Source organism: Mesoplodon mirus (assembly GCF_964341445.2).
Source record: "Mesoplodon mirus genome assembly, chromosome: 15".
Lineage (NCBI taxonomy): Eukaryota > Metazoa > Chordata > Mammalia > Artiodactyla > Ziphiidae > Mesoplodon > Mesoplodon mirus.
In genome coordinates, this window is record NC_138991.1 from 23,497,395 (window position 1) to 23,524,452 (window position 27,058).

General features: G+C 41.3%; 1 protein-coding gene across 1 annotated transcript in view; it reads right to left on the reverse strand.

Annotated features, from left to right (window-relative positions):
* PHF20 (PHD finger protein 20) overlaps positions 1 to 27,058 on the reverse strand; it is a 135,775-nt gene that overhangs the window by 84,295 nt on the left and 24,422 nt on the right. Inside the window, exons 5-7 of the mRNA XM_082645833.1 lie at positions 15,202 to 15,287; positions 12,422 to 12,593; positions 11,461 to 11,545 (exon numbers count right to left, since the gene is read on the reverse strand). Of these exons, the coding sequence (XP_082501959.1) occupies positions 11,461 to 11,545; positions 12,422 to 12,593; positions 15,202 to 15,287 (343 nt within the window). The remainder of the gene's footprint in view (positions 1 to 11,460; positions 11,546 to 12,421; positions 12,594 to 15,201; positions 15,288 to 27,058) is intronic.

A 27,058-nucleotide genomic window follows, 5' to 3' on the forward strand; every position in this document is an offset into this window, starting at 1 on the left:
CAATCCAAGAAGAAGATATAACAATTATAAATATATATGCATCCAACATAGGAGCACCTCAATACATAAGGCAACTGCTAACAGCTATAAAAGAGGAAATCAACAGTGACACAATAATAGTGGGGGACTTTAACACCTCACTTACACCAATGGACAGATCATCCAAAGAGAAAATTAATAAGGAAACACAAGCTTTAAATCACACAAGAGACCAGATAGATTTAATTGATATTTATAGGACATTCCATCCAAAAACAGCAGATTACACTTTCTTCTCAAATGCGCACAGAACGTTCTCCAGGATAGATCACATCTTGGGTCACAAAACAAGCCTCAGTAAATTTAAGAAAATTGAAATCATATCAAGCATCTTTTCTGACCACAACGCTATGAGATTAGAAATCAATTACAGGGAAAAAAAACGTAAAAAACACAAACACATGAAGGCTAAACAATACATTACTAAATACCCAAGAGATCACTGAAGAAATCAACGAGGAAATCAAAAAATACCTAGAGACATACGATAATGAAAACACGACAACCTAAAACCTATGGGATGCAGCAAAAGCAGTTCTAACAGGGAAGTTTATAGCTACAGAAGCCTACCTCAAGAAACAAGAAAAATTTCAAATAAACAATCTAACCTTACACCTAAGAACTAGAGAAAGAAGGACAAACAAAACCCAAAGTTAGCAGAAGGAAAGAAATCATAAAGATCAGAGCAAAAAAAGAAATAGAAACAAAGAAAACAATAGCAAAGATCCATAAAACTAAAAGCTGGTTCTTTGAGAAGATAAACAAAATTGATAAACCATCAGCCAGACTCATCAAGAAAAAGAGGGAGAGGACCCAAATCAATAAAATTAGAAATGAAAAAGGAGAAGTTACAACAAACACCGCAGAAACACAAAGCACCCTAAGAGACTACTACGAGCTACTCTATGCCAATAAAAGGGACAACCTGGAAGAAATGGACAAATTCTTAGAAAGGTATAACCTTCCAAGACTGAACCAGGCAGAAATAGAAAATACAAACAGACCAATCACAAGTAATGAAATTGAAACTGTGATTAAAAATCTTCCAACAAACAAAAGTCAAGGACCAGATGTCTTCACAGGTGAATTCTATCAAACATTTAGAGAAGAGCTAACACCAATCCTTCTCAAAATCTTCCAAAAACCTGCGGAGGAAGGGACACTCCTTTATGAGGCCACCATCACCCTGATACCAAAACCAGACAAAGATACAACAAAAAAAAGAAAATTACAGACCAATATCACTGATGAATATAGATGCAAAAATCCTCAAAAAAATACTAGCAAACAGGGGCTTCCCTGGTGGCGCAGTGGTTGAGAGTCCGCCTGCCGATGCAGGAGACACGGGTTCGTGCCCCAGTCTGGGAAGATCCCACATGCCGCAGAGTGGCTGGGCCCGTGAGCCATGGCCGCTGAGCCTGCGCGTCCGGAGCCTGTGCTCCGCAACGGGAGAGGCCACAGCAGGGAGAGGCCCACGTACCGCAAAATAAATAAATAAATAAATAAACACTAGCAAACAGCCAACAACACATTAAAAGGATCATACACCATGATCAAGAGGGATTTATCCCAGGGATGCAAGGATTCTTCAATATACACAAATCAATCAATGTGATATACCATATTAACAAACTGAAAAATAAAAACCATATGATCATCTCAACAGGTGCAGAAAAAGCTTCTGACAAAATTCAACACCCATTTATGATAACAACTCTCCAGAAAGTTCGCATAGAGGGAACCTACCTCAACATAATAAAGGCCATATATGACAAACCCACAGCAAACATCATTCTCTGTGGTGAAACACTGAAAACGTTTCCTCTAAGATCAGGAACAAGACAAGGATGTCCACTCTCACCACTATTTTTTTTTTTTTTGGTACATGGGCCTCTCACTGCTGTGGCCTCTCCCGTTGCAGAGCACAGGCTCCGGACGCACAGGCTTAGCAGCCATGGCTCACGGCCCCAGCCGCTCCGCAGCATGTGGGATATTCCAGGACCAGGGCATGAACCCGTGTCCCCTGCATCGGCAGGCGGACTCTCAACCGCTGCGCCACCAGGGAAGCCCTCTCACCACTATTATTCAACATAGTTTTGGAAGTCCTAGCCACGGCAATCAGAGAAGAAAAAGAAATAAAAAGAATACAAATTGGAAAAGAAGTAAAACTGTCACTGTTTGCAGATGACATGATACTATACATAGAGAATCCTAAAGATGCCACCATAAAACTACTAGAGCTAATCAATGAATCTGGTAAAGTTGCAGGATACAAAATTAATGCACAGAAATCTCTTGCATTCCTATACGCTAATGTTGAAAAATCTGAAAGAGAAATTAAGGAAACACTCCCATTTACCATTGCAACAAAAAGAATAAAATACCTAGGAATAAACCTACCTAGGGAAACAAAAGACCTGTATGCAGAAAACTATAAGACACTGATGAAAGAAATTAAAAATGATACCAACAGATGGAGAGATATACCATGTTCTTGGATTGGAAGAATCAATATTGTGAAAAAGACAACACTATCCAAAGCAATCTACAGATTCAATGCAATCCCTATCAAATTACCAATGGCATTTTTTACAGAACTAGAACAAAAAATCTTATAATTTGTATGGAGACACAAAAGACCCCAAATAGCCAAAGCAGTCTTGAGGGAAAAAAGCAGAGCTGGAGGAATAAGACTCCCTGACTTCAGACTATACTACAAAGTTACAGTCATCAAGACAATATGGTACCAGCACCAAAACAGAAATATAGATCAATGGAACAAGACAGAAAGCCCAGAGATAAACCCACACACCTATGGTCAACTAATCTATGACAAAGGAGGCAAGGATACACAATGGAGAAAAGACATTCTCTTCAGTAAGTGGTGCTGGGAAAACTGGACAGCTACATGTAGAAGAATGACATTAGAACACTCCCTAACAGCATACACAAAAATAAACTCAAAATGGATTAGAAACCTAAATGTAAGACTGGACACTGTAAAACTCCTAGAGGAAAACAAAGGAAGAACACTCTTTGACATAAATCACAGCAAGATCTTTTTTGATCCACCTCCTAGAGTGATGGAAATAAAAACAAAAATAAACAAATGGGACCTAATGAAACTTAAAAACTTTTGCACAGCAGAGGAAACCATAAACAAGACGAAAAGACAACCCTCAGAATGGGAAAAAATATTTTCAAAGGAATCAATGGACAAAGGATTAATCTCCAAAATATATAAAGAGCTCATGCAGCTCAATATTAAAAAAACAAAGAACCTAATCCAAAAATGGGCAGAAGACCTAAATAGACATTTCTCCAAAGAAGACATACAGATTGCCAAGAAGCATATGAAAAGCTGCTCAACACCACTAATTATTAGAGAAATGCAAATCAAAGCTACAGTGAGGTATCACCTCACACCAGTTAGAATGGGCATCATCAGAAAATCTATAAACAACAAATGCTGGAGAGGGTGTGGAGAAAAGGGAACCCTCTTGCACTGTTGGTGGGAATGCAAATTGATACAGCCACTATGGAGAACAGTATGGAGGTTCCTTAAAAAACTAAAAATAGAATTACCGTACGATCCAGCAATGCCACCACTGGGCATATATCCAGAGAAAACCATAATTCAAAAAGACACATGCACCCCAATGTTCATTGCAGCACTATTTACAATAGCCAGGTCACGGTAGCAACCCAAATGCCCATCGACAGACAAATGGATAAAGAAGATGTGGTACATATATACAATGGAATATTACTCAGCCATAAAAAGGAACGAAATCAGGTCATTTGTTGAGACATGGATGGATCTAGAGACTGTCATACACAGTGAAGTAAGTCAGAAAGAGAAAAACAAATACTGTATATTAACGCATATATGTGGAACCTAGAAAAGTGGTATGATGAACCGGTTTGCAGGGCAGAAATTGAGACACAGATGTAGAGAACAAATGTATGGACACCAAGGGGGGAAAGTGGAGGGGTGGTGGTGGTGGTGGTGTGATGAACTGAGCAATTGGGATTGACATGTATACACTGATGTGTTTTAAATTGATGACTGGGGCTTCCCTGGTGGTGCAGTGGTTAAGAATCCGCCTGCCAATGCAGGGGACACGGGTTCGAGCCCTGTTCCGGGAAGATCCCACATGCCGCGGAGCAACTAAGCCCGTGCACCACAACTACTGAGTCTGTGCTCTAGAGCCCGCGAGCCACAACTACTGAGCCTGAGAGCTACAATTACTGAAGCCCGCGTGCCTAGAGCCTGTGCTCCACAACGAGAGAAGCCACCGCAATGAAAAGCCTGTGCACCGTAACCAAGAGTAGCCCCCCGCTCACCACAACTAGAGAAAGCCCGCGCGCAGAAAAGAAGACCCAACACAGACAAAAATAAATAAATAAAATAAATTGTTTTTAAAAAATTGATGATTATTAAGAACCTGCTGTATATAAAAATAAATAAAATTTAAAAATTAAAAAAAAAGAATGGATAAACAACAAGGTCTTACTGTATAGCACAGGGAACTATATTCAATATCTTATGATATACCATAATGGAAAAGAATATGAAAAAAATAATGTATATATAGGTATAACTGAATCACCTTGCTGTATACTTGAAACTAACACAACTATACGTCAATAAAATAAAAATTTTTTTAAGTAAAAAAAAAAAAAATTTAATAAAGCCTTGAGGTGACTCTGGTGCACGATGAAGTCTGAGAACCACTGTTGTAAACAACGAGTAATTACCTACTGTTTTACTCCTTGTAATTACAAAATAAAAGTGATTATTTGGGGCTTCCCTGGTGGTGCAGTGGTTAAGAGTCCGCCTGCCGATGCAGGGGACATGGGTTCCTGCCCCGGTCCGGGAAGATCCCACATGCCACGGAGCGGCTAGGCCCGTGAGCCATGGCCGCTGAGCCTGCGCGTCCGGAGCCTGTGCTCCGCAATGGGAGAGGCCACAGCAGTGAGAGGCCCGCGTATCGCAAAAAAAAAAAAAAAAAAGTGATTATTTGTTACAAGTGTCACCAACACAGAAAAGTGGCTAGCAAACAAGACAGACACAAGGATACACAGCTGGTTATATATATATATATATATAATACTTATACAGGTATATATAATTGGTTTGTTAAAGCAAACAACAAGATGACAGGCTATGATAAGCATTCTACATAAGGTACATCAGCAATGATTGATGAACACTTACAGCAAAGGCCTGGGTTCCGGTCTTCCTGCCTCTATTGTGAGAGTGTTGGCAATCAAAGGAGCAATGATAATAAGCAAGGCTGTGGAACTCTATACAGACTCTTTTCAAGCAACCATGGCAAAGCTCTGGCCAGTCTAAGGATGGGGGTTTGGAGGTGGGGACCTTAAGAACCCAATTCTCAAGAAATCTTAAATATTAAGCATGCCAACAGGCCACCCAAGCCTATACTTTCAACTATCTTATCAACAAAGTTCATCATCAGTTACATCAAAATGAAAATTGTCCATTTTTACAGACATTTCAAACATCCAGAAGGACAAAATACTACCCAAAAGTCCAACATTTTCAGCTACTTGAAGTCAATTTTGAAGCTTACTCCTGACAGCAGGCTCAGAATGGAGGCCTTAGATGAAGGGATGGACACCGAGTTCCATGGAAGTCTACAACAGAGCTAGAAGCAGAACCCAAGCCTGTCTGCTGACCTCTGACTAATTCTTCTCCCACCACCCCACACTGCCTATTCCCCAAGTCCCTCAGCCTCAGTTCCAAACCCCAAACCCAGAGCACCACTGGCCACTCTGAAATGACCCAAACTATGGCTAAAGGTGCTCAGGGGCCACTGTCCTTAGATAACAATATCCTGGCCCTGACCCTTTTTACTTCCAAAGAACTACTAGGGATCATCTTGAAACTTTCTCCCTTGATCATGCACATAGCCTAACCTGGGCTTCAATAAATCAGAGGGAACAAAACAACACATCCCACAGACAACAGTGGTCTAGACCCACTTCTGGAGAGAGGCCCCAAATCTACTTTAATGGTTTCATGAATAAAAGAATGTCTTCCCATGGAATCCTCCCAAGGGTGGCTGGCAACAGAGCTCTCCCATGGCCACAAACAACATCTAACAAAAAAACATGTAAATGACAGAATCCAAAATAAGAACATTCTTGCCACAAAGGTCACCTGCCTCAGGCTCCCTTAAGAAGCTCCCGTCTTTACCAGATGAAACAAAGCTTCCTGGCTTTGCCCTCTGGGGGTTAAGAACTCAGCATATCAGACAACCTTACAGAAGTCAGTAATAGCAGAAGGCATGTAAGAACAATACTAGAGATGTATAGAAAGCTCATCTTCTCTAAGACCAAGGAAACAGGTGACTCTAGAAAGGACAGATTTCTGTTGCTCTTGATATCTACCATAACTGTGACTCAGGGCCCTTTTACTACCCCGCTCATTCTCCAGGAGTCAGAGAATTCCATAATATCATGGATAGGAGCTTTCAAACATGGTTTCTCAAAGTCCCGAGGTTCCCACAGATGTGCCTAAGGGGGTGGGCAGAGGGATGGGATAAGTGCATGTTTGCAGACAACCTCCCCCTAAGTCTTTTCCTCTTAGGAATTTTACATAATGGGCTTAGGTTCTGTAGCCAACAATTTCCAAAAATGCTCATCTAGTCCAATTCCTTCTCCCATTTCTAACTGCTCAGATGAGTCTAGAGCAAGGAGAGTGAACTGCTTAAAATCATCAAGCTGAGACTGGAACAGGGCCTGTCTCCAGTCAGGGCTCTCAAGACACCACCGGGCTCCAGGAAGTACAAACCATCTACACTCAACCTACCGGATCAGGTGCACGTACACACACACACTCCGCCAGCGAGCATCTGGCCCTGACAACTTCTGCTGTTTAAGGAAAACCCTGCTCCAGAGAAGCGGCCTGGTACTGTAGGAACTGCAGTTTCAGGAAACTTGGAGCACCACAGACCTCCATGCAGACCTCAGGCTACCATTTATCTATATGCTCTGTAACCTCAAGCAGTTTCTCCTGTGAGCTCAGTTCCTCATCAGTAAAATGTGGATGGGGTTGACGGCAACAACCTTTCCACGTTTGTGTGAAGACTAAATAAGATCAGATATGGAAATTGCTTAGCAAAGGGACTGTCACAGAGCAAGGGATCAATATGTGGTTCTAATTACCATCATCTACCAAGTCACTTTGACAGAGAACCTCCTTCCCTCCATAGAAGGTAGGAGCCGAGCTAGCAGCTGCACGTATGGGCCTAAATTGTCCTTTTATCTCTATTCAAAGCTGCTCATAGTCCCAGTGTTCCCACATTTCAAATGTAGGTTCAGTTACAGCATGAAGAAAACAAAAAATAGTAACTGCTTCAACCAGAGACTCTAGAAATAAGACCATTTCCATAAAATCTCCCAGTTTAAATGCAGATTTAGGCAATGAACAAAGAGATTGAACTGGGGTACAAGGAGGGGATGAGGGGGCACGTGACCCAAGGATATGCATAATTTTAAGGAAGAGGGACCTGATTCGCCTGCGCACTCAAGTTAACCACAGATCAACAGGAAGGAATGATTCCTCATTTTGTTGTAAATGTGAACCTACTTTCAGTTTCCCCCAGAGAGAATGCCTTGCAGAGCAGGGGCACAAACCCCCTGACAGACAAGCGGCTCTGACATCCTCGGCATAAAAACGGAGAGCTGAGCAGAGGTGAGGTCAACTCACCAGAGATGGCTTCCAAACAAATATTCCCTGGAAGCAGAATCCCTTCTTTTTCTCCAACACAGACCAAGGATCTAACAAGGCTACCAGGTGTGGCTGCCTTCACACAAAATGATGCTTAACTGCCATTGCCAAGGAATCATTCCAGATGAAAAGGGCTAAATAACATGGCATTGCTCTCCCCAGTTTCCAAGTGCTAAATAACTCCCTTAAGAAACTCTGAAAGTTGCTATCAAAAACTCAACAGGTGACAAGCTTCTTTTCTAGAAATAAGACATTTCTTGACAACTTATTCATGTAAAACAGATCTTTTGGGGTTTTTTTTTCCTTGTGTTCTTCCAAGCTTCTGCTTAGAGAAAAAAAAGAAAAAATGTGTCTAAAGTCCATCAGTGTTAACTCCCTGTGACAGGGATGAAGGAAAATACTTTAATAGTGCAAAAAATAATAGTGCTGAAAGCTGTCAACGAAAGACTGAATGTAAAAGTAAAAAGTGTACATAGTTGTAAAAAAAAGGAGTTTTAAAACATGTTTATTTTCTATGCACTTTTTTAATTTAAGTGATAGTTTAATTAATAAACATGTCAACTTTATTGCTGAAAAGAAAATAATTAAATAAAATAAAAAATAGGGACTTCCCTGGTGGCGCCGTGGTTAAGAGTCCTCCTGCCCATGCAGGGAACACGGGTTCGAGCCCTGGTCCAGGAAGATCCCACATGCTGCGGAGCAACTAAGCCCGTGTGCCACAACTACTGAAGCCCGCGCGCCTAGAGCCTGTGCTCTGCAACAAGACAAGCCACCACAGTGAGAAGCCCGCACACCGCAACGAAGAGTAGACCCCGCTCGCCACAACCAGAGAGAGCCCGCGTGCAGCAATGAAGCCCAACGCAGCCAAAAGATAAATAAATTAAATAAATTAAATAAATAAATAAATAAATAAATAAATAAATAAATTTTAAAAAAAAAGTTGCTATCTGGTTGTGATTCAGTCATGCCAGATTCCCAATGCCAGCAGCCAGGGCTCTCCACCCTGGCTAGGGCCACTACCCACCAGCCTGCTCAGTCAATGCTCAGCCTCAGCAAAACCATCAAGGAGGTTAAGAACGGCAGAAAAATCAGACCAAGCCTTCCCAAGATGAAGCTATAGAAAGTGACTTCACTATATCCCCAGCCTCCTCCTAGCAGCACCAAAAACACAGAATAACTTTTACAGGAAATAAAGGCACCACCTTGCCTGCAGAGGTTCTTCTCACAGCGCCATTAAGCCATGGTGGCCCCTGCTACAGACGGAATGGAGGCAGGGCAGAAACCACCAGGGAAAGAGTGAAATTAGAGTCCAGCATTGTCCCTCCCAATCCTGCAATTGAATTACTAGAATAAATCATGAGCTAGAAACTGCCAGCTCCCCTGGATTAAACCTAACCCAAAGGCAGCACCTAAGAGTCATTATTTCATCTCAAAATCAGGCACAGATCTGAGCACCCGCAAAGGCTAGCTTTCCTTCGCAGTCCACGAGGTAGCAATAATGCCACACAGCTGGTTCCATTAACTTTCAGGATTGCCCCTCCCCCATGTCCCTCCTTCTCCTCCCTCTTCCAATTAATCTCAAGAACCAGAAAGGATGGCAGCATAAAACAGGATTTCAGACTCAAGAACTCTGGGGAAAACAGGTTCTCCCAAAAATATCCACTCATTTTCAATGTCCTCCAGTTAACTAAAATTCACTGAACAGAATTTGAAGCTTATAGAACTAATACATTAGGGTAGCAAATGACCATTGTAGGAACAAATTACCTCAAGACTCTCCCTCCTATAATTTTAGCTTGTGGAGGAAATGAACTGAAAAGATTTTTTAAAACAACTTGCAAAGCTCTGGTTGCCGAAGTTTAAAAGACATTTAAAAACCTTAATTAACTATGGCCAATAATTCGGCCAATGACTTTTAGTCCTTAAATGATCACTTCAAAAGATTTCAGACGTAGGGCTTCCCTGGTGGCGCAGTGGTTAAGAGTCCGCCTGCCAATGCAGGGGACATGGGTTTAAGCCCTGGTCCGGGAAGATCCCACATGCCGTGGAGTAACAAAGCCTGTGCACCACAGCTGCTGAGCCTGTCATCTAGAGCTCACGAGCCACAACTACTGAGCCCACGTTCTACAACTACTGAAGTCCACACACCTAGAGCCCGTGCCTTGCAACAGGAGAAGCCACCATGATGAGAAGCCCATGCACCGTAACGAAGAGTGGCCCCCACTCGCCACAACTAGAGAAAGCCTGCGTGCAGCAACAAAGACCCAATGCAGCCAAAAATAAATAAATAAAATAAATTTATTTTAAAAATATATTGGCTATATTACCTGTGCTGTACAGTAGTATATCCTTGTAGCTTTTTCTTCTATGAGTTTGACTTGATTTTCCCCATATTAAGTGAGATCAGTCACCATTTTAATTAAAATGGACCTATAAATTTTATTTAATGAGTGTTTGATATAATAAACTATGTCTTTTACTAAAAGGATTTAAAGCAGCTTAATAACATGTATGCTTTCCTTTAAAATAAATTTTTAGGTTAAAGTGATACATATGAAAAATAGTAACAGGATTTTATTTTGAACACTGGCTTATAAAGTAACTTAGGGAAACAAGGGACTATCCAAAAAGACAATCAACCATGAACAGGAGGAATCAGTAACTGTTTAGATAACTTAGAAGATACAACCTTGCTTTGGAGGCCTGTGGTAAAAGAACTGTGGTTTAAGGATAACCTACATCTGTCAACCCACTGCTGGGACTGGGGGTGGAGTGAATATAGCAAGAGAGGAACTAAAATTTCTGCTACATGCAAATGTATGTTCATTTTTGACCATTTCAACCTGTTCTCAGACAAAACTTCTTGGTCACCCCAAAGTCCAGCAGAGTGCTGAATAAATACTTGAATAACTTCACTGAATGAAAAATCAATGTGGCCTTAGAGTCACCCCTAACACTGGTACTAAGAGGTCTGTTTGCCCTAAACATTCACTGCAGGAATCATGGACATACCACAAACATCTTGGTAGAAAATGTTAAAAAGGAAAAAAGGTATCACTTGAACCCCCAGTGTGTTCTGTGTGTGTCCAGATGCTGACCACACATATTACCTTCATAACCCTCCTCTTCTCTTGCCTTTGTATTAGCAAAATGAGCCTCTTTGGGACATGTTCCCGGTCCTGACTCCTCACATGTTCTAAACTCTGGCAAAGGCATTCCAGCTCAGTGCTCTAAATCCCAGTATCCCAATTCAACTAGTAACTCTGATACTACAGACCACTCTCAATCACCTTGCATCCACAAAGCACATTTTTAAGAAAAGTTTGCTGTTTGCTTCATTTCTCGGCCGTTCACAAATAACTGAGGAATGTTAGGGACTTATTTCATCTATTATATTAGGAACCCCTAGACAGCAAGAACCTACACACTTCCCAGCGGAGTGACAGATGAACCATGACTGTTTTAGAAGGCAAAGAACCAAACTCCCCCTCTTTAACCTACCTTTCTCTCCATTTATAATTTCTTCCTAACTCCTGACAGAGTAATTAAAGAGAGAGGATTCCTAGGCAATAAATACATACTGAAAATATACTCTCAAACTCCAATATTACAAACTCACCCCTAAGTCAAGAGTAAAAACAATTACAGCTCAAATGCCTTACCATCCTTGTTAACAGCAGTGACTTTGGCTGGGTAAAAACGACAATCAGACCAGCAAGCAAGGACCTGCTCATTTATTTGAAATTCCTAAAAAATATTAAAAAACAAAAAAAGATCCTGTTACCAATCCAATTTCATAGGACATACATAGTAACAGAATTCATAAAAGAAGCTGAAATTGACAAGGGCAGGAAGGGGAGATGGCTACTGGGATGCAGGACGATGTTTCTGCTGTTCAGCACTGGGAGCCAAAACAAAAGGGCTGGACACAGACTTTTGCCATTTTAAGAGTTCTGGACAGCCACAGCACAGCACCAGTGATAATCCTATCCTGTCCCTGAAAGTGAGTCTAAGAGCCCAGGACCACCAGGGAACACACCAAGTACACAAGCTGGAAGGAGAGAGGCTACTTCATCTTAAGGGAAGCAGCATTCTTGCCACCTAATGCCATCCACACTTTTAAAGGGTCTTTTGACAAAGGAGGCACTCATTCACCATTAATATTTCATACTGTTTTCCCAGCACACAGTTTGCATTGCTACATTTTGAAGAATGAATATTCTTCAAGGTCTTATAAAAGACCTTAATATGAGGCTAGCACAATGCTCCACATGGAATGATTGCTTACTAAATGATCAGACAGCAGATGAGCTTACTAAATGATCTAAAGGGACACAGTGGTGTAAAAGAAAGTCCCCATTCATCATCAATGCAGTCTCAACCAAGTTAGTTTATGAGCTGTCAAATCAATCACGTCATACAAACAGATGACAGCTGAGATTCTTCAACAACCCTCGCCCCACCGCTCCCCGGGGCCATGGAGATCTCAGAGTTGCACTACAAGCCTAAATAAGGATGGTCCCCAGCTGCTATAGACTTTCACACTAAACATCAAAGTCTGGAACATAAAGTACCTAATGGCTGACCCCACTCATTACTGAATTGCCCAGATTTGTTACTCACAGATGATCCTTCCTCTTCATGTAAGCCCTCTTTCCTCAGCTGTATTTTCTCTAAAGGGCGTAAATAAGGACTGTCCCAGCAGAACCATTCATCATAACGATGGTTCCAACGCTTGAAATGGATGAGTACTTTTCCTTCTTCGTAATCAATATCTTCTATGTGAGCTGGATACCTGAGTCAGGAAAAAAAAAAAGAAAATTAAATGCCTTTAATACCCACCCAAAATAATCAAAACGATACCCTTCCAAACCTCTTCCCAAAGGAGTAGGTCTCAAAGTACTAAATAAAGCCTATCATTTACAGGTTCTGTGTCATTGTGTCAAATTGAAAATTATGAAGGCTAACAGACCTGGGGTTCAAATCCCATCCAGGATATTCCTTAGTCTGTGATTAAATTAACCTTTCAGAGCCTGAGTTCCTTCATGTAAAGTGGAAGAAGGATACCCAACACACTGTGTTGTAGTGCAAGTTAAACAAGATAACATATACACAAGACCCAAGCACAAAGGAGGCAGGAAGCAAACATTTAACAACTAGATTATATTTTACATGTGTTAAAAAATTCAAATGACCATGCAGCCCAGATTGTGTTAGTCTCAATTTTAAGAATTTTAAGAATTTTGTTATCTACATATTGGAATACTATGAAGTTGTTAAAAAGAAGATGGCTCTATGTCATGACATGGAAAGCTCTCCCAAGATGAACTATTAAATGAAAAGAGCAAGGTGCAGAAACTGTGTATGGTAAGTAAGCTACTGCTTATTTTTTTAACAAGATGAAAAAGAATATATATATTCATACATGCTGAAATATGCATAAAACATCTAGAAGAATACACAACAAACTAACACTGGTTACTTGTGGAAGTATGGTCAGTTCACTAGATGGGCTCTTTCAATCTCCAATCCACTCTTCTAGATTGACAGTTGGGAAAACCAACAACTACATTTGCTTGACTCCCTTACAATTGGCAATCAAGGTCATGGAGACCTGTGGATTTGGAAGCAACTGTAGCGGCCAGACCTAGTGCTCCAGTGCAGGACCTCTCAAACTTTCATGCAATGCAAATCATCAGAGGATCTTGTTAAAATGCAGATTCTGATTCAGTCGATGGAGCTAAGGTCTAAGAGCTTTAAACAAGCTCCCAGGTGATACTGACATGCTGGTCTACAGTGGCAAGGGTCTAATGTCTAGTCACTGGCTTCTTGAGTATCAAGCAGCAATGGTGGGGGTGGCAGTAGCAGGAGTGAGTTCCTGACCTCCAGATCACAGCTCCAGTGGTGGGTCCTTCAAATTTATACTCTAAGGGCAGCCCCCGTGGGTCCCACTCCTCCAGCTCTTCCAACAATTTTGTAAGTAGCCAATTTCTTGTGTTAAATCCTTTTGTGGTTCAAGTACCCAGAATGGTTTCTGTTTCCAGCATTAAACCTGACTGATACAGAGGGGAACTGGGTATAGCAGCAGGGAGGGGCAAAACTGGGATGGAGACCTTTTGCAGTATACCTTTTAATACTGTTTCATTTTTCAACCATATAAATGTATTGCTCATTCCAAAAATAAATAAATGGTTAAAAATAAAGAAAAATAAACATGCACTTGTTCTCTTAAATACACTTGTACTAATCAGAATGCTAGTCTAGATTGAGAAAGTTTACACTCTGCCTATTCTTTATTTTCTCCCTACAGCTTGGACACGCACCATTTCCTTCTTCTTACATCTAACACTTAGTACCCTACTGTCCTAATAAATATGTGCTACCTAAATGAAAAGGCCTGCTTCCATGTGTCACCTGTACACTGTGTCCTCTTCAACCCTATGCTAGTATCTGCTAAGGCAGTACGCTTGGAGTTGACTAACCACAGAAGGTTGCAGATACTGGGCATTCAATAAACATTCAGCAAATGAATTCTATTCTCCCTATTCTTCCCCAAGGTCGAGTGTCTTGTCAGTTCTTCAAACCCAAAGCTCTCAGTCTTCAGCTACCCATTCCAATTTCAGTCACTCTCCAAGTTCAGGCCCCAATCACTTCATGTGGGTATTTCTCATACAGGACTGACAGGGTATGCTTTTCAAAATTCCTAATGGTATTATGCATACATTAATTGCTCAAAAAATATTAACAAAAGGAATAAACAGCCCTGAAACTAGTCCCCCTACTCCAATCCAACTTACACACAGCTGCCATAAATATGAGCTATCTTGACTAAATATAAGCTATCTTGACAACAGACTAGCTAATTGTACGATCTCGTGAACTGAGTAGTACAATGGTAGGACATAAAAGAGGCTTCCCTAAGTCTATTCCTCCCTATAAAATGAGGAGAAGGATATGGATATCTCAACTGCATTCCTCTTGCCTTCTCATTCAGTCAGCCTACCAGAGACTAGTAAGCCTCCCTAACTCACTCCTATTCAAAGCCCTTTCTTTAGTGGTTTACTATCTCTAGCAGTAGTTTCAAACAGGTCTTTGGACCAACGTGCAGAATTAATTTTTCACAGAACTAAATTTATTTAACTTATAGAACTTTCCTTTATACTAAAATCACATTCTTTCTAATTTTTTTGGTGCTTAAATATACTTTTGAAATTAAAACAATCGTAATTGTTTTTAATCCTTACTAACATTATGCAGCCATTAAAAAGAATAAGGCAGCTCTCTATGTACTGATTTTTAAAGATCTCTAAGAAAAGTGGAGGGGGGAACAACTCAAGATGCGAAACGGTATTGAATGCACTACCATTCATTTGGGGGAGGGGAGAGAGCCAATACATTCGTACCTGTTTTTAAATGCGTGGGCTATCTCTGGAAGGATGATCAAGCAACCCGGTTTGCCTCTTGGGAGGGGAACTGGATAGTTAAGGAACTGGAGAGGAAGTATGAGACTTATTTTATTCAATATATATCCTTTTGTTTGTTTTGAATGTTGTACCATGAGCATGTATTAAATATAAAAAATATAATTAGGTATTTATTTTAAATATCCTTATTTGGCAAAATAAAAAGTTGGCACCTCAGTACAACCCCAAATTCTTTTGAATTTGCACTTGGTCAGTGCCTTCTAAAAGTCTGGTAAGTCTGGATCCACAGAAATAAGTGCAAAATCCTAGGCTAGTAACTCCACTGCGCACACTCAGAGTATGAAGGACCTCTGGGCCCTTAGCTAGCCAAAAGCTACTCCCTTGTTCAAAAACTTCACAGGGCACAGGCATCCCACTGTCTGCAGACTACACAAATCTCTCCAGGAGGATCAAGAATAACCAAGGGGTCAGTAAGTTTTCCTAAGAAGAAGGTTGTTCTCCCTACTTCTCTAAAGTGTGACAAGGATACAAGTCATTCATGGTGGATGGGGAAACCCAACTGCCATTTCATAGAAAAGACAAGCAGTTGATCTTAGACATCAACCCAGTAAGGCTTGGTGGCTCACAACTGCACAGCTGCCTTGGGGACAGCTCAGATTCATCAGCCAACAGAACGTTATTAAGTGACTTTGATATGGCCAGTCAATTCCAGGTCTTGGAAGAAATTATTAAATGTATGTGGTTCTGACCCCTGCCCTTGAGAAGAACCAGACACCAACTAAGTTTTTGTTTGCTTGTTTGTTTTTCCAACTAAGTTTTAAAACTACTCTGCGGATAGACATGCTGCCAAAGAGGAAATGCAGATGGGCAACATGCACATGAAAAGATGCTCAGCATGGCTAATCATCAAGTAAATGCAAATCAAAATAACAATGAGCTATCACCTCACACCTGTCAGAATGGCTATCATCAAAAAGAACACAAATAACAAATGCTGATGAGGATGTAGAGAAAGGAGAACCCTTGTACACTATTGGTGGGAATGTAAATTGGTGCAGCCACTGTGGAAAACAGTATGGAGGTTTCTCAAAATACTAAAAATGGAACTATCACATGACCCAGCGATTCCACTACTGCGTATATATCCAAAAAAAAAAAAAAAAAAACTAATTCAAAAAGATACATGTACCCCAATGTTCACAGCAGCATTATTTACAATTGCCAAGGTATGGAAGCAATCTAAGTGTTCATCAACAGAGGAATGGAGGGAGTTCCCTGGTGGTCCAGTGGTTAAGACTCAGCGCTTTCAATGCCATGCCCCAGGTTCAATCCCTGGTGTGGGAACTAAGATCCAACAAGCCACACAGTGCAGTCAAAAAAAAGAATAAATAAATAAACAAAATATTTATTTTTAAAAAAACAGATGAGGGACTTCCCTGGTGGTAAAGGGGGTAAGACTCCACGCTCCCAATGCAGGGGGCCCGGGTTCGATCCCTGGTCCGGGAACTAGACCCCATATGCATGCCGCAACTAAGAGTTCACATGCCACAACTAAGGAGCCCACCTGCTGCAACTAAGACCTGGTGCAACCTAAATATATAAATAAATATTTTTTTAAAAAAACAGATGAATGGATAAAGAATATATGGTATATATATATATATACAATGGACTACTACTCACCATAAAAAAGGAACGAGGGACTTCCCTGGTGGCACAGTGGTTAAGAATCCACCTGCCAACGCAGGGGACATGAGTTCAAGCCCTGGTCTGGGAAGATCCCACAAGCTGTGGAGCAGCTAAGCTTGTGCGCCACAACTACTGAGCGTGCACTCTAGAGCCCATGTGCCACAAATACTGAGCCTGTGTGCCACAACTACTGAAGCCGGCACACCTAGAGCCCGTGCTCCGCAACGAGAAGCCACCACAACGAGAAGCCCGTGCACCGCAACGAAGAGTAGCCCCCACTCACCGCAACTAGAGAAAGCCTGTGTGCAGCAATGAAGACCCAACACAACCAAAAATAAATAAATAAATTTATTTAAAAAAGAAAAAAGGAATGAAATTTTGCCATCTGCAGCAACATGGATGGACTTCGAAGGCATTATGCTAAGTGAAATAAGTCAGACAGAGACAAAAATATTGCATGATATCACTTACATGTGGAATCTAAAAAATACAACAAAGTAGTGAATGTAATAAAAAAGAAGCAGACTCACAAATACAGAGAACAAACTAGTGCTATGGGTCGGTGGAGGGTAAATACAGGGATGGGAGAGTGGGAGGCACAAACTACTGGGTGTAAGATAGGCTCAAGGATGTACTGTACAACACAGTGAATACAGCCAATATTCTGTAGTAACTATAAATGGAAAGTAACCTTTAAAAACTGTATAAAAAATTTTATTAAAAAAAAACTACTAGAACCAACAAGGACCTACTGCATAGCACAGGGAACTCTACTCAATATTCTGTGACAACCTGTATGAGAAAAGAATCCAAAAAAGAAAGAATATATGTATATGAAAAACTGAATCACTTTGCTGTACACCTGAAACCAACACAACATTGTAAATCAACTATACTCCAATAAAATTAAGAAAAAAAAACTACATTAAAAAAAAACCTACATGGTGGAACCACATGAAACAGCTGATAATCAACTGCTTTTTACTGACAAAAATAGTAATTTTATCTGGTTCAACCCAAATACTGGAACAACCATAAAGGAAGCTGGAGAAGATGCAGCAAGGTTAACAAAAGAGGAGATGTGAATGGAATCTATATAGACAGAAAAGGGGAGAGAGAATTTCCAGCTTCAACATGTAACTAACAGCTACTGATGAGACTCTAGTTTCCAAACTAACATTGCAGCTGGGAGTCACATTTCTAATGGAAATACTAGCCAGAACGGAGCAGACATTAAAAACCAAACTGAAACAAAACTTAGCTCTGGGGAGGAGAGGGATTGGGAATAGCCAAGAGACTTTTGCTTGTGGTTTTAATTTTTACAAGGATTTAGTCACAAAGTACCTGTGTAAGCAAAAATAAATACTTTTTTTTTTTTTTGCGGTACGCGGGCCTCTCACGTTGTGGCCTCTCCCATTGCGGAGCACAGGCTCCGGACGTGCAGGCTCAGCGGCCATGGCTCACGGGCCCAGCCGCTCCACGGCATGTGGGATCTTCCCGGACCGGGGCACGAACCCGCATCCCCTGCATCGGCAGGCGGACTCTCAACCACTGCGCCACCAGGGAAGCCCAAATAAATACTTTTAAATTAAAAGTTTTGAAAAATATTTAACAGGCTGATATCAACCAGTAGCTTCATGGTTCTTGGATTTATATGCTGCTTGGCACATCCACAAAACAGAATATTATGCAGCTGTAAAAAAAAAAATGAGAACAAACTATGAATTGACAAAGATTTCCAAATTTTAAAAAGTCAAGCTATAAAATCATGCATATCTTATACCTTTTGTGTTACAAAAGAGGAAAATAAGAATACACCGTATATTTGCTTTTGCTTAAATATTAAATAAAGAAACACTGGTAGGAGGACTTCCCTGGTGATGCAATGGTTAAGAATCCACCTGCCGGGCTTCCCTGGTGGCGCAGTGGTTGACAGTCTGCCTGCCAATGCAGGGGACATGGGTTCGTGCCCCAGTCCGGGAAGATCCCACATGCCGCGGAGCAACTAGCCCCGTAAGCCACAATTACTGAGCCTGCGCGTCTGGAGCCTGTGCTCTGCAACGAGAGGCCGCGATAGTGAGAGGCCCACGCACCGCGATGAGGAGTGGCCCCCACTTGCCACAACTAGAGAAAGTCCTCACACAGAAACGAAGAGCCAACACAGCCATAAATAAATAAATAAAATTAAAAAAAAAAAAAAAAGAATCCACCTGCCAATGCAGGGGACATGGGTTCAAGCCCTGGTCCGGGAAGATCCCAAATGCCGCGGAGCAACTAAGCCCGTGTGCCACAACTACTAAGCCTGTGCTCTAGAGCCCGTGCTCCGCAACAAGAGAAGTCACCGCAATGAGAAGCCTGTGCACCAAAAGGAAGAGTAGCCCCCACTTGCCCCAACTAGAGAAAGCCCAGGCACAGCAACGAAGACCCAATGCAACCAAAAATAAATAAATAAAATTAATTAATTAAAAAAAAAAACTAAAAAATTTGCAGAAAAAAAATTTAAATAAATAAATAAAAATAAAATTCAACCTGGGGGAGTTTCCTGGTGGTCTAGTGGTTAGGATTTGGTGCTTTCATTGCCATGTCCTGGGTTCAATCCCTGGTTGGGAAACTAAGATCCCGCAAGACATGCAGCACAGCCAAAAAATAAATAAATAAAATAAAATTCAACTTGGAAAGGTCGGATAACCTAAACTTCATAGTAAATTAGGTTACTATGGTGACCTTATCTTAAGCAAGTGATATAATTGGTCACTAAACCAAGAAGCCACAGAAGGGCAGTGTAGCCAATCAAATGTAAAGACACACGGAGAATGACAAAAATTAGAGAAAGGAAAAAAAAAAATTAGAGAAAGGGAAATTCATCAATTCCCCTGACATTTTCTGAGTACCCACTCTGGGCCAGGAAGTGTACCAGGGTTTGGAAATACAGAGCAAAATCTATAAAATCATATGATCACAACAGCTGACAGAGGCAGGAAGACAATGTTACAAGGCACAGGGGCTTTTCATTTCCTCAGACATATACTCCCTTCCCATACCGGGTCTGTTCACTTCACCTGAATCACTTTCCCCTGCCCACTCTTCCCAGGAAACAGCCTGACCCTCCTGCAGCCTCAGAATCCCTGACTATCTCAAGTAGCCTCCTTCTCCTTCCAATCTGTGTCAGTTTCCTGCTTGCTTCCTTCACAAATAACACTCGACCCAATCTGTAATTATTTCATTTGTTCCTCTGTTTACCTGTTTATGTTTATATGGCCTGCTTCCCCAGGATATTATAGACACCCCTAAAGACATCTATCTCTTACTGCAGTATCCTCAGGAGGAATAAATGTATAACTATACACACAAATAACTGTAATAAAGCATCACAGGTGCAACTACAGATGACTACTTAGGTCGAATAGGGTACCAAGGAGCAAAAGGCTAGTTCTAAGGCAGAGGGGGAGAAGAAGGAGGCTGAGGAAGGAGGGCCAAGTCCACTAGTGAAAGGGAGACACTTGACTCAATCCTAAAAGATGAATAGGCATTTTCCAGGTGATGAAGGAGGCAATGAGACTGAAGAGTGTTTCTGGGAGAGGGTGTAATATAAGTAAATCAGCATAGGTACAGAGGAAGAGAAGCACACAGGAAGATAAGGAAGTACAGGAAACTGAAGGTGAGAAAAGAAACAGCAACTCTGTGTAGAGAACTATGCAGGAACCTTATGGATTCCACGGACCACTGGGTGTTAGTGAACACAGAGCTGGTGGTCCACAAGGTCTCCTTAAGGAATGTTTTATTGTGCTTTTCCATAATCTAAACCATCTTTATTAGAGCTTCCCAGCTGAGATGCCACAAATGGATTACAGGTGAGCAACAACATGAAAAAGGTTGAAATGCACTGATCAAGATGACCACCATATAATCAAGTACTACTAAAGAATTTCAGTGTGTGTTTGCTATTAACCTGGCATTATATGATCGATCACTCTCAAAAGGGAGCTGTAGTGGTTTTAAAAGACATCTGCAAATTTGGCACTCCTTCCCTCCAAAGGTGGAGACTAATTATCCTCCCCTTGAATGTGGCCTCATTTCTAACAAATAGAATGTGGCAGAAGTGATGGTGGAGGACTTCAAGTCTGGGTCATAAAAAGTGCTGCAATTCTACACTTCTGGGCAAACACCCAAAAGAATTGAAAGCAGGGACTCAAACAGTTATCTGTATATCAATGTTCAATAGCAGCATTATCCATAACAGCCAAAAATTGGAAGCAATCCAAGTGTCCATCGACAGACGAATGGATAAACAAAATGTGATATGTTTACACAATGGAATATTATTCAGCCTTAAAAAAGTATAAAACTCTTATATATACCCTACAACATAGATGAACCTTGAAAACATTATACTAATGAAATAATCACTAAAGGACAAATACTGCATGATTTAGAGTAGTCAAATTCACAGAAACAAAAAGTAGGATGGGGCTTCCCTGGTGGCGCAGTGGTTGAGAATCTGCCTGCCAATGCAGGGGACACAGGTTCGAGCCCCGGTCTGGGAAGAGCCCACATGCCGCACAGCAACTAGTCCCGTGAGCCACAATTACTGAGCCTGCGCGTCTGGAAGCTGTACTCCGCAACAAGAGAGGCCGCAATAGTGAGAGGCCCGTGCACCGCGATGAGGAGTGGCCCCCACTTGACGCAACTAGAGAAAGCCCTCACACAGAAACAAAGAGCCAACACAGCCATAAATAAATAAAGAAAAAAATTAAAAAAAAAAAAAAGTAGGATGGTGGTTGCTAGGGGCTGGTGGGGGAAGAGAATGAGGAGTTACTGCTTAATATGTACAGAGTTTCCATTTGGGAAGATGAAAAAGTTCTGACAACATAGGGAATATAGCCAATATTTTATAATAACTACAAATGGACCATAACCTTTAAAAATTGTGAATCACTATATTGTACACCTGTAACTTATATAATACTGTACATCAACTACACTTTAAATACATACATACATACATACATACATACATACATACATACCTAGTTCTGGAGATGGGTGATGGTGATGGTTATACAACAATATGAATGCACTTAATGTCACTGAACTATACACTTAAAATGGTTACAATGGTAAACCTTATGTTATGTATATTTTAACACACATACACACACACAAAGCACTGCTGCTTCTTGGGTTCCCCATTCTGAGGGAAGCCAGGTGCGGTGTCACGAGAACATTTTAGATGCCCTATGGAGAGGTCCATGTGCAACCAGAAGTCTCCCACCAGCGACTAGCACCAGCTTAAGACAAACATAAGACTTTAGCCTAGAACCCTCCATTAGGCTGCTCCTGAATTCCTGATCCACACACTGAAAGGATAATATTTGGTGTTGTTTTAGGCCACTAAATTTTGAGAAAATTTGTTACACAGCAATAAATAACTAACATAGTAGCATTTTGCCCCAATGCTACTAAAAGTGGGATCCACAGATAGTACATAGGTTGGAGGTCCCTATATTTTTTTGAGTTTGAGACACACTACTCTAAACTACCAGATAAGCCAGTCTCCCCTAGGGCTCCACCAAGGAAAGGAGAGGGCTGTGGGACAGTGAAACCCACACCAAATAAAAGGGAATAACTCCACCTGCATGTCCAGAAAGGCAAAGAATAGTCCAGGTCTGACACAGAAATACAACATTGGCTTGTCCACAATATATGACCTCAAGTCCCAGGAAGGCTTGCTGCTGCTCAGAGTCTTGGCTGCTTCTGTGCAAAATTAAGCTGCCCAACACCGCACACTGTGCACATGCTTAAATTAGAGCAGCTAGACAGTGCCTGGCAGAAATCTGTTTGGTCCCCCCACATACACACCAAAAATACAAACTGAAGAAATGTTACAGGGGGAAAAAGAGGAACAGAAAGGATAACAATTTCCCTCTGATTTCCTACTCCAACCGGTCAGCATTCACTCACATGGCTACTAATAACCAATGTGTGTAGTTTACTCTAGGGGTTATAAACTGCTTTTACATAAGGTATCTCACAGGATCTTTACCACCATCCCATGAGGGCTTAAGGAACTGTTATTATCACTGCACCCATTTTACATTTCTGGAAATGGAGGCTCAAAGAGAGTGACTAGGAAGAGGTGTAACCAAGATCAGTATCCAAATCTTCTCACTAAACCCAGTGAAGAGCCTTCTGCTCTTAATCTGACTTCACACGCAAACATGCTTGTAGTAACACGGGTCCACAGAGGTATCTTTTGTGTTAGCTACCTAATGGTAGCCCATAATTTGCCTAAACTTTCCCCCAAGGTTTGGGCATTCAGGCTGCTTCCAGATTCTTCCCTATATAAAGAGCCTTTCTGCAAACATACAGCAATCATTTACTTCAAGAATCAGAGTGTACCTCTCTATTCCTGGCTCAGGGCACACACCAGAAGCAAACTACTTCTATGCACAAAAGTAACATTCTAAGCCATCTCCAGCCTTTGTGGAGAGGGGATGGAGATGGAAATTGTATTTAGTGTAAAACAAAGGGCTGACTATTAAGCTGCAGAAAAACTGTGCTGTTTTGGATGCCTTAACTCTTTTCCTACCCCTTCACCACTTCCATTAATCAACATCGGGCACTTCTAACTCAGGAAATGTCTTGAACTCACCTCTCCTCTCTAAGCTGATCATTTCTCACAATTGAACAGTCAGTACATCCAGGTTAACTCCTATACCCCTCTACCAGTACTGGCAAAGGACCAGATACAGAGACACTCAATAAATGTTTGGTGACTGAATAAACACCACCACTTTTCTGTTCCTACAAGGGATCTGACCATGCCTCTCTCCTGCTTAAAATCTTCCTTATTAGCCCAGTCTCCCACCACTCCTGATCTGTCCCCTCTCCAGACTCTGAGAACACACCACATTCTTTGAACTCTTTTTGCTCACGCTGTCCCTTCTGCTTGCTCTCACGCTTCAGTCTTATCCTGGAAATCTTATCCTTTAATCTCACTTCCTTGCATATACCCTCAACTCCCTGGCCCCTCTCGCCCTCCATCATACCTGCCTGGACAAACCCCAACTGTAGGCAAATCAGAATCTCCACATTCTCCACTCCTGCACCCAGGCACCTGATTATGCTGGAGAATACACACACAGTGAGGGGTCTCACTTTATTTTCCTTTTTTTTTTTTTTGGCAGCCCCGTGCGGCATGTGGGATCTTAGTTCCCCATCCAGGGATGGAACCCAAGCCCCCTGCATTGGAAGCACAGAGTCTTAACCACTGGACCACCAGAGAAGTCCCTGATGGGTCTCACTTTAAATGCATGGCCACAAATAGTGGTTCCCCTGCAGGTGAGGGTGGCTGCGTGACTGGGTATGGGAAAAACGGTCTTCTGAGGTGCCCAGAATGTCTATTTCTTAATCTGGGTGATTACACAGGTATATCCATGTATAAAAGTTCATCAAGCTACACACATAAAATATGTGTACTCTAAAATAAATTATAGCTCTACAAAACTTCTTTAAAAATAAACATTTTTGGGACTTTCCTGGTGGCCCAGTGGATAAGACTCCAGGCTCCCAATGCGGGGGGCCTGGGTACGATCCCTGGTCAGGGAACTAGCTTCCACGTGCATGCCGAAACTAAGATCTCATGTGACACAACTAAGACCCGGCACAGCCTAAAGAAAGAATTATTTTAAAAAATAAAAAATAAACATTTTTAAGGAGTAGCATCTTTTCTCTCTTCTTAATTCAATGTCTTACAACTGTAAACTGCCATAAAAATCATTATCAAAAAAGTTTTTTAAAATTCCAGGGCGTACTACTGGCTGCTGAGTGGAAAAGAGCCTGAGGAGGAGGAGTCCAGAAGGATGCAGGAGACCAGTTAGGCAGCCACTGCCGGGGTTCACAAGATCCACAATGGGAGACTGGGCCACAGCAGGAGGGTGAAGGTGGCAGCCAGTGTCAGAGTCAGGATAGATTCTGCAAGTGGATCTGACAGGATGAGCTGATGTCCTAGGTGATGGAGTAGAAGAGAGGAGCCAAGGAGGCTCCAAGGGGCCTCTAAAGGTGCTCCGCAACAAGAGAAGCCACTGCAATGAGAAGCCCGCGCACCGCAATGAAGAGTAGCCCCCACTCGCTGCAACTAGAGAAAAGCCCGCGTGTAGCAACAAAGACCCAATGCAGCCAGAAATGAAGGAAGGAAGGAAGGGGGGGAGGAAGGGGGGGAGGGAGGAAGGGAGGGGGAGAGAGAGAGAGAGAGAGAGAGAGAGAGAAGGAAAGAAAGGAAGGAAGGAAGGAAGGAGGGAAGGAAGAAAAAAAGAAAGAAAGAAAGAAAAAGAAAAATACTGGGTGTACATACAGCTGGGAACTCTCTGTATTTTCTTTGGAATTTTTCTGTAAATCTAAAACTACTGTAAGGTAAAAAGCTTACTGAAGCTTATCAGAAAAACTTTATGACCACCAACTTCCAGTGGACCTTAGTGGCACTTGAGGGCACCAGCAATCCTACCACATTTCTCACATCCTATCCCTCTTCACTCTCCTAAATGGTATTGCATACCTTATCTTCTTTCCTCAAACCCAAGACCAAGATCTCAGCTGAAGATTTTACTTATTTCACTTAAAAAATAAAAACAATCAAAAAAGAATTCCCACTGCTGGTGGGAATGTAAAATGGTACAGCCGCTGTGGAAAACAGTTTGCAGTTCCTCATAAGCTTAAACAGGCTAATTACCATATGATGCATCAATTTCACTCTTGGGTAGATATCCAAGAGATATGAAAACATAGGTCCACACTAAAACTCATACACAAATGCTCATAACAGCATTAATCACAATAGCCAAAAAGCGAAAATAATACAAATATTTATCAACTGATGAATGGATAAACAAAACATGGTATATCCATATAATGGAATATTATTCATCCATGAGAAAGAATGTTGATATATGCTATAACACAAATGAATGTTGAAAATACCATGTTAAGTGAAAGAAGCCAGTCACAAAGGAACACGTATTATTTGACTTGGTTTCTATGAAATGCCCAGAATAGGCAAATCTACAGAGACAGAAAGTAAATTAGTGTCTGCCTAGGGCTGGAGAGAACGAAGGGAAATGACTGCTAATAGGTATGAGGTTTCTTTTTGGGGTGATGAAAATGTTCTGGAATCAGAGACTGGTGATGGTTGTACAACTTTGTGAATACACTAAAAACCACTGACTTGTATGCTTCAAAAGAGTGAATGGTATGTAAATTATATCTCACTTTTAAAAATAAAAACTAAAAAAGAGGGAAAGAAAAGAATCCCTAAGGGCTGGCAAAGATACAGAGCAACTGGGACTCTCATACATTGCTGGCGGAAATGCAAAATGGAACAGCCACACTGGAAAACAGTTCAGCAGTTTCTCATCAAGTCAAACACACACTTAACATATGACCCAGCAATCACACCTTGATATTTATCCAAGAGAAATGAAAACTTACGTTCTCACAAAATCTGTATTCATGTTCATTCATATTCACCAAAAACTGGAAACAATTCATTTCTTCAAACAGGTAAATAGATAAACTATACATCCATACAATTTAATTCTACTCAGCAATAAAAGGAACTACTGATTCATACAAAAATATGGATGAATCTCAAATGCATTGTAAGTGAAAGAAGCCAAATTTAAAAGGCTACATATTGCATGACTCCATTTATACGACATTCTGGAAAAGGCAAAACTATATGGACAGAGAACGGATCAGTAGGTGACAAGGGCTGGAGGCTGCAGGAGAGGTTGACTACAAAGGAACACAAGTCAATTCTGTGGGGTGATAAAAATGCTACATTTTGATTATGGTGGTGCATGCATGAATGACTGTATGAGTTTGGCAAACTTCATGGAACTGTATGCTGAAAAGAGTGAATTTTACTGTTTGTAAATTATACCTCAATTTAAAAATACAAAAAAACACATGCTCCCATCACCAACTCTACAAGTAAACCTTCATCTCTACCTATATACCCAGTTTCCCTCTTCCCCTTATAATAAATGAACTCTCTGCTCCTATCAATGGCCAATTCCTCCCACTTCGCATCACATCACAGTTCCTTCTCTCCTGTTTTCCTTGAACCCATGCCAATTAGGGTTTTTGTCCC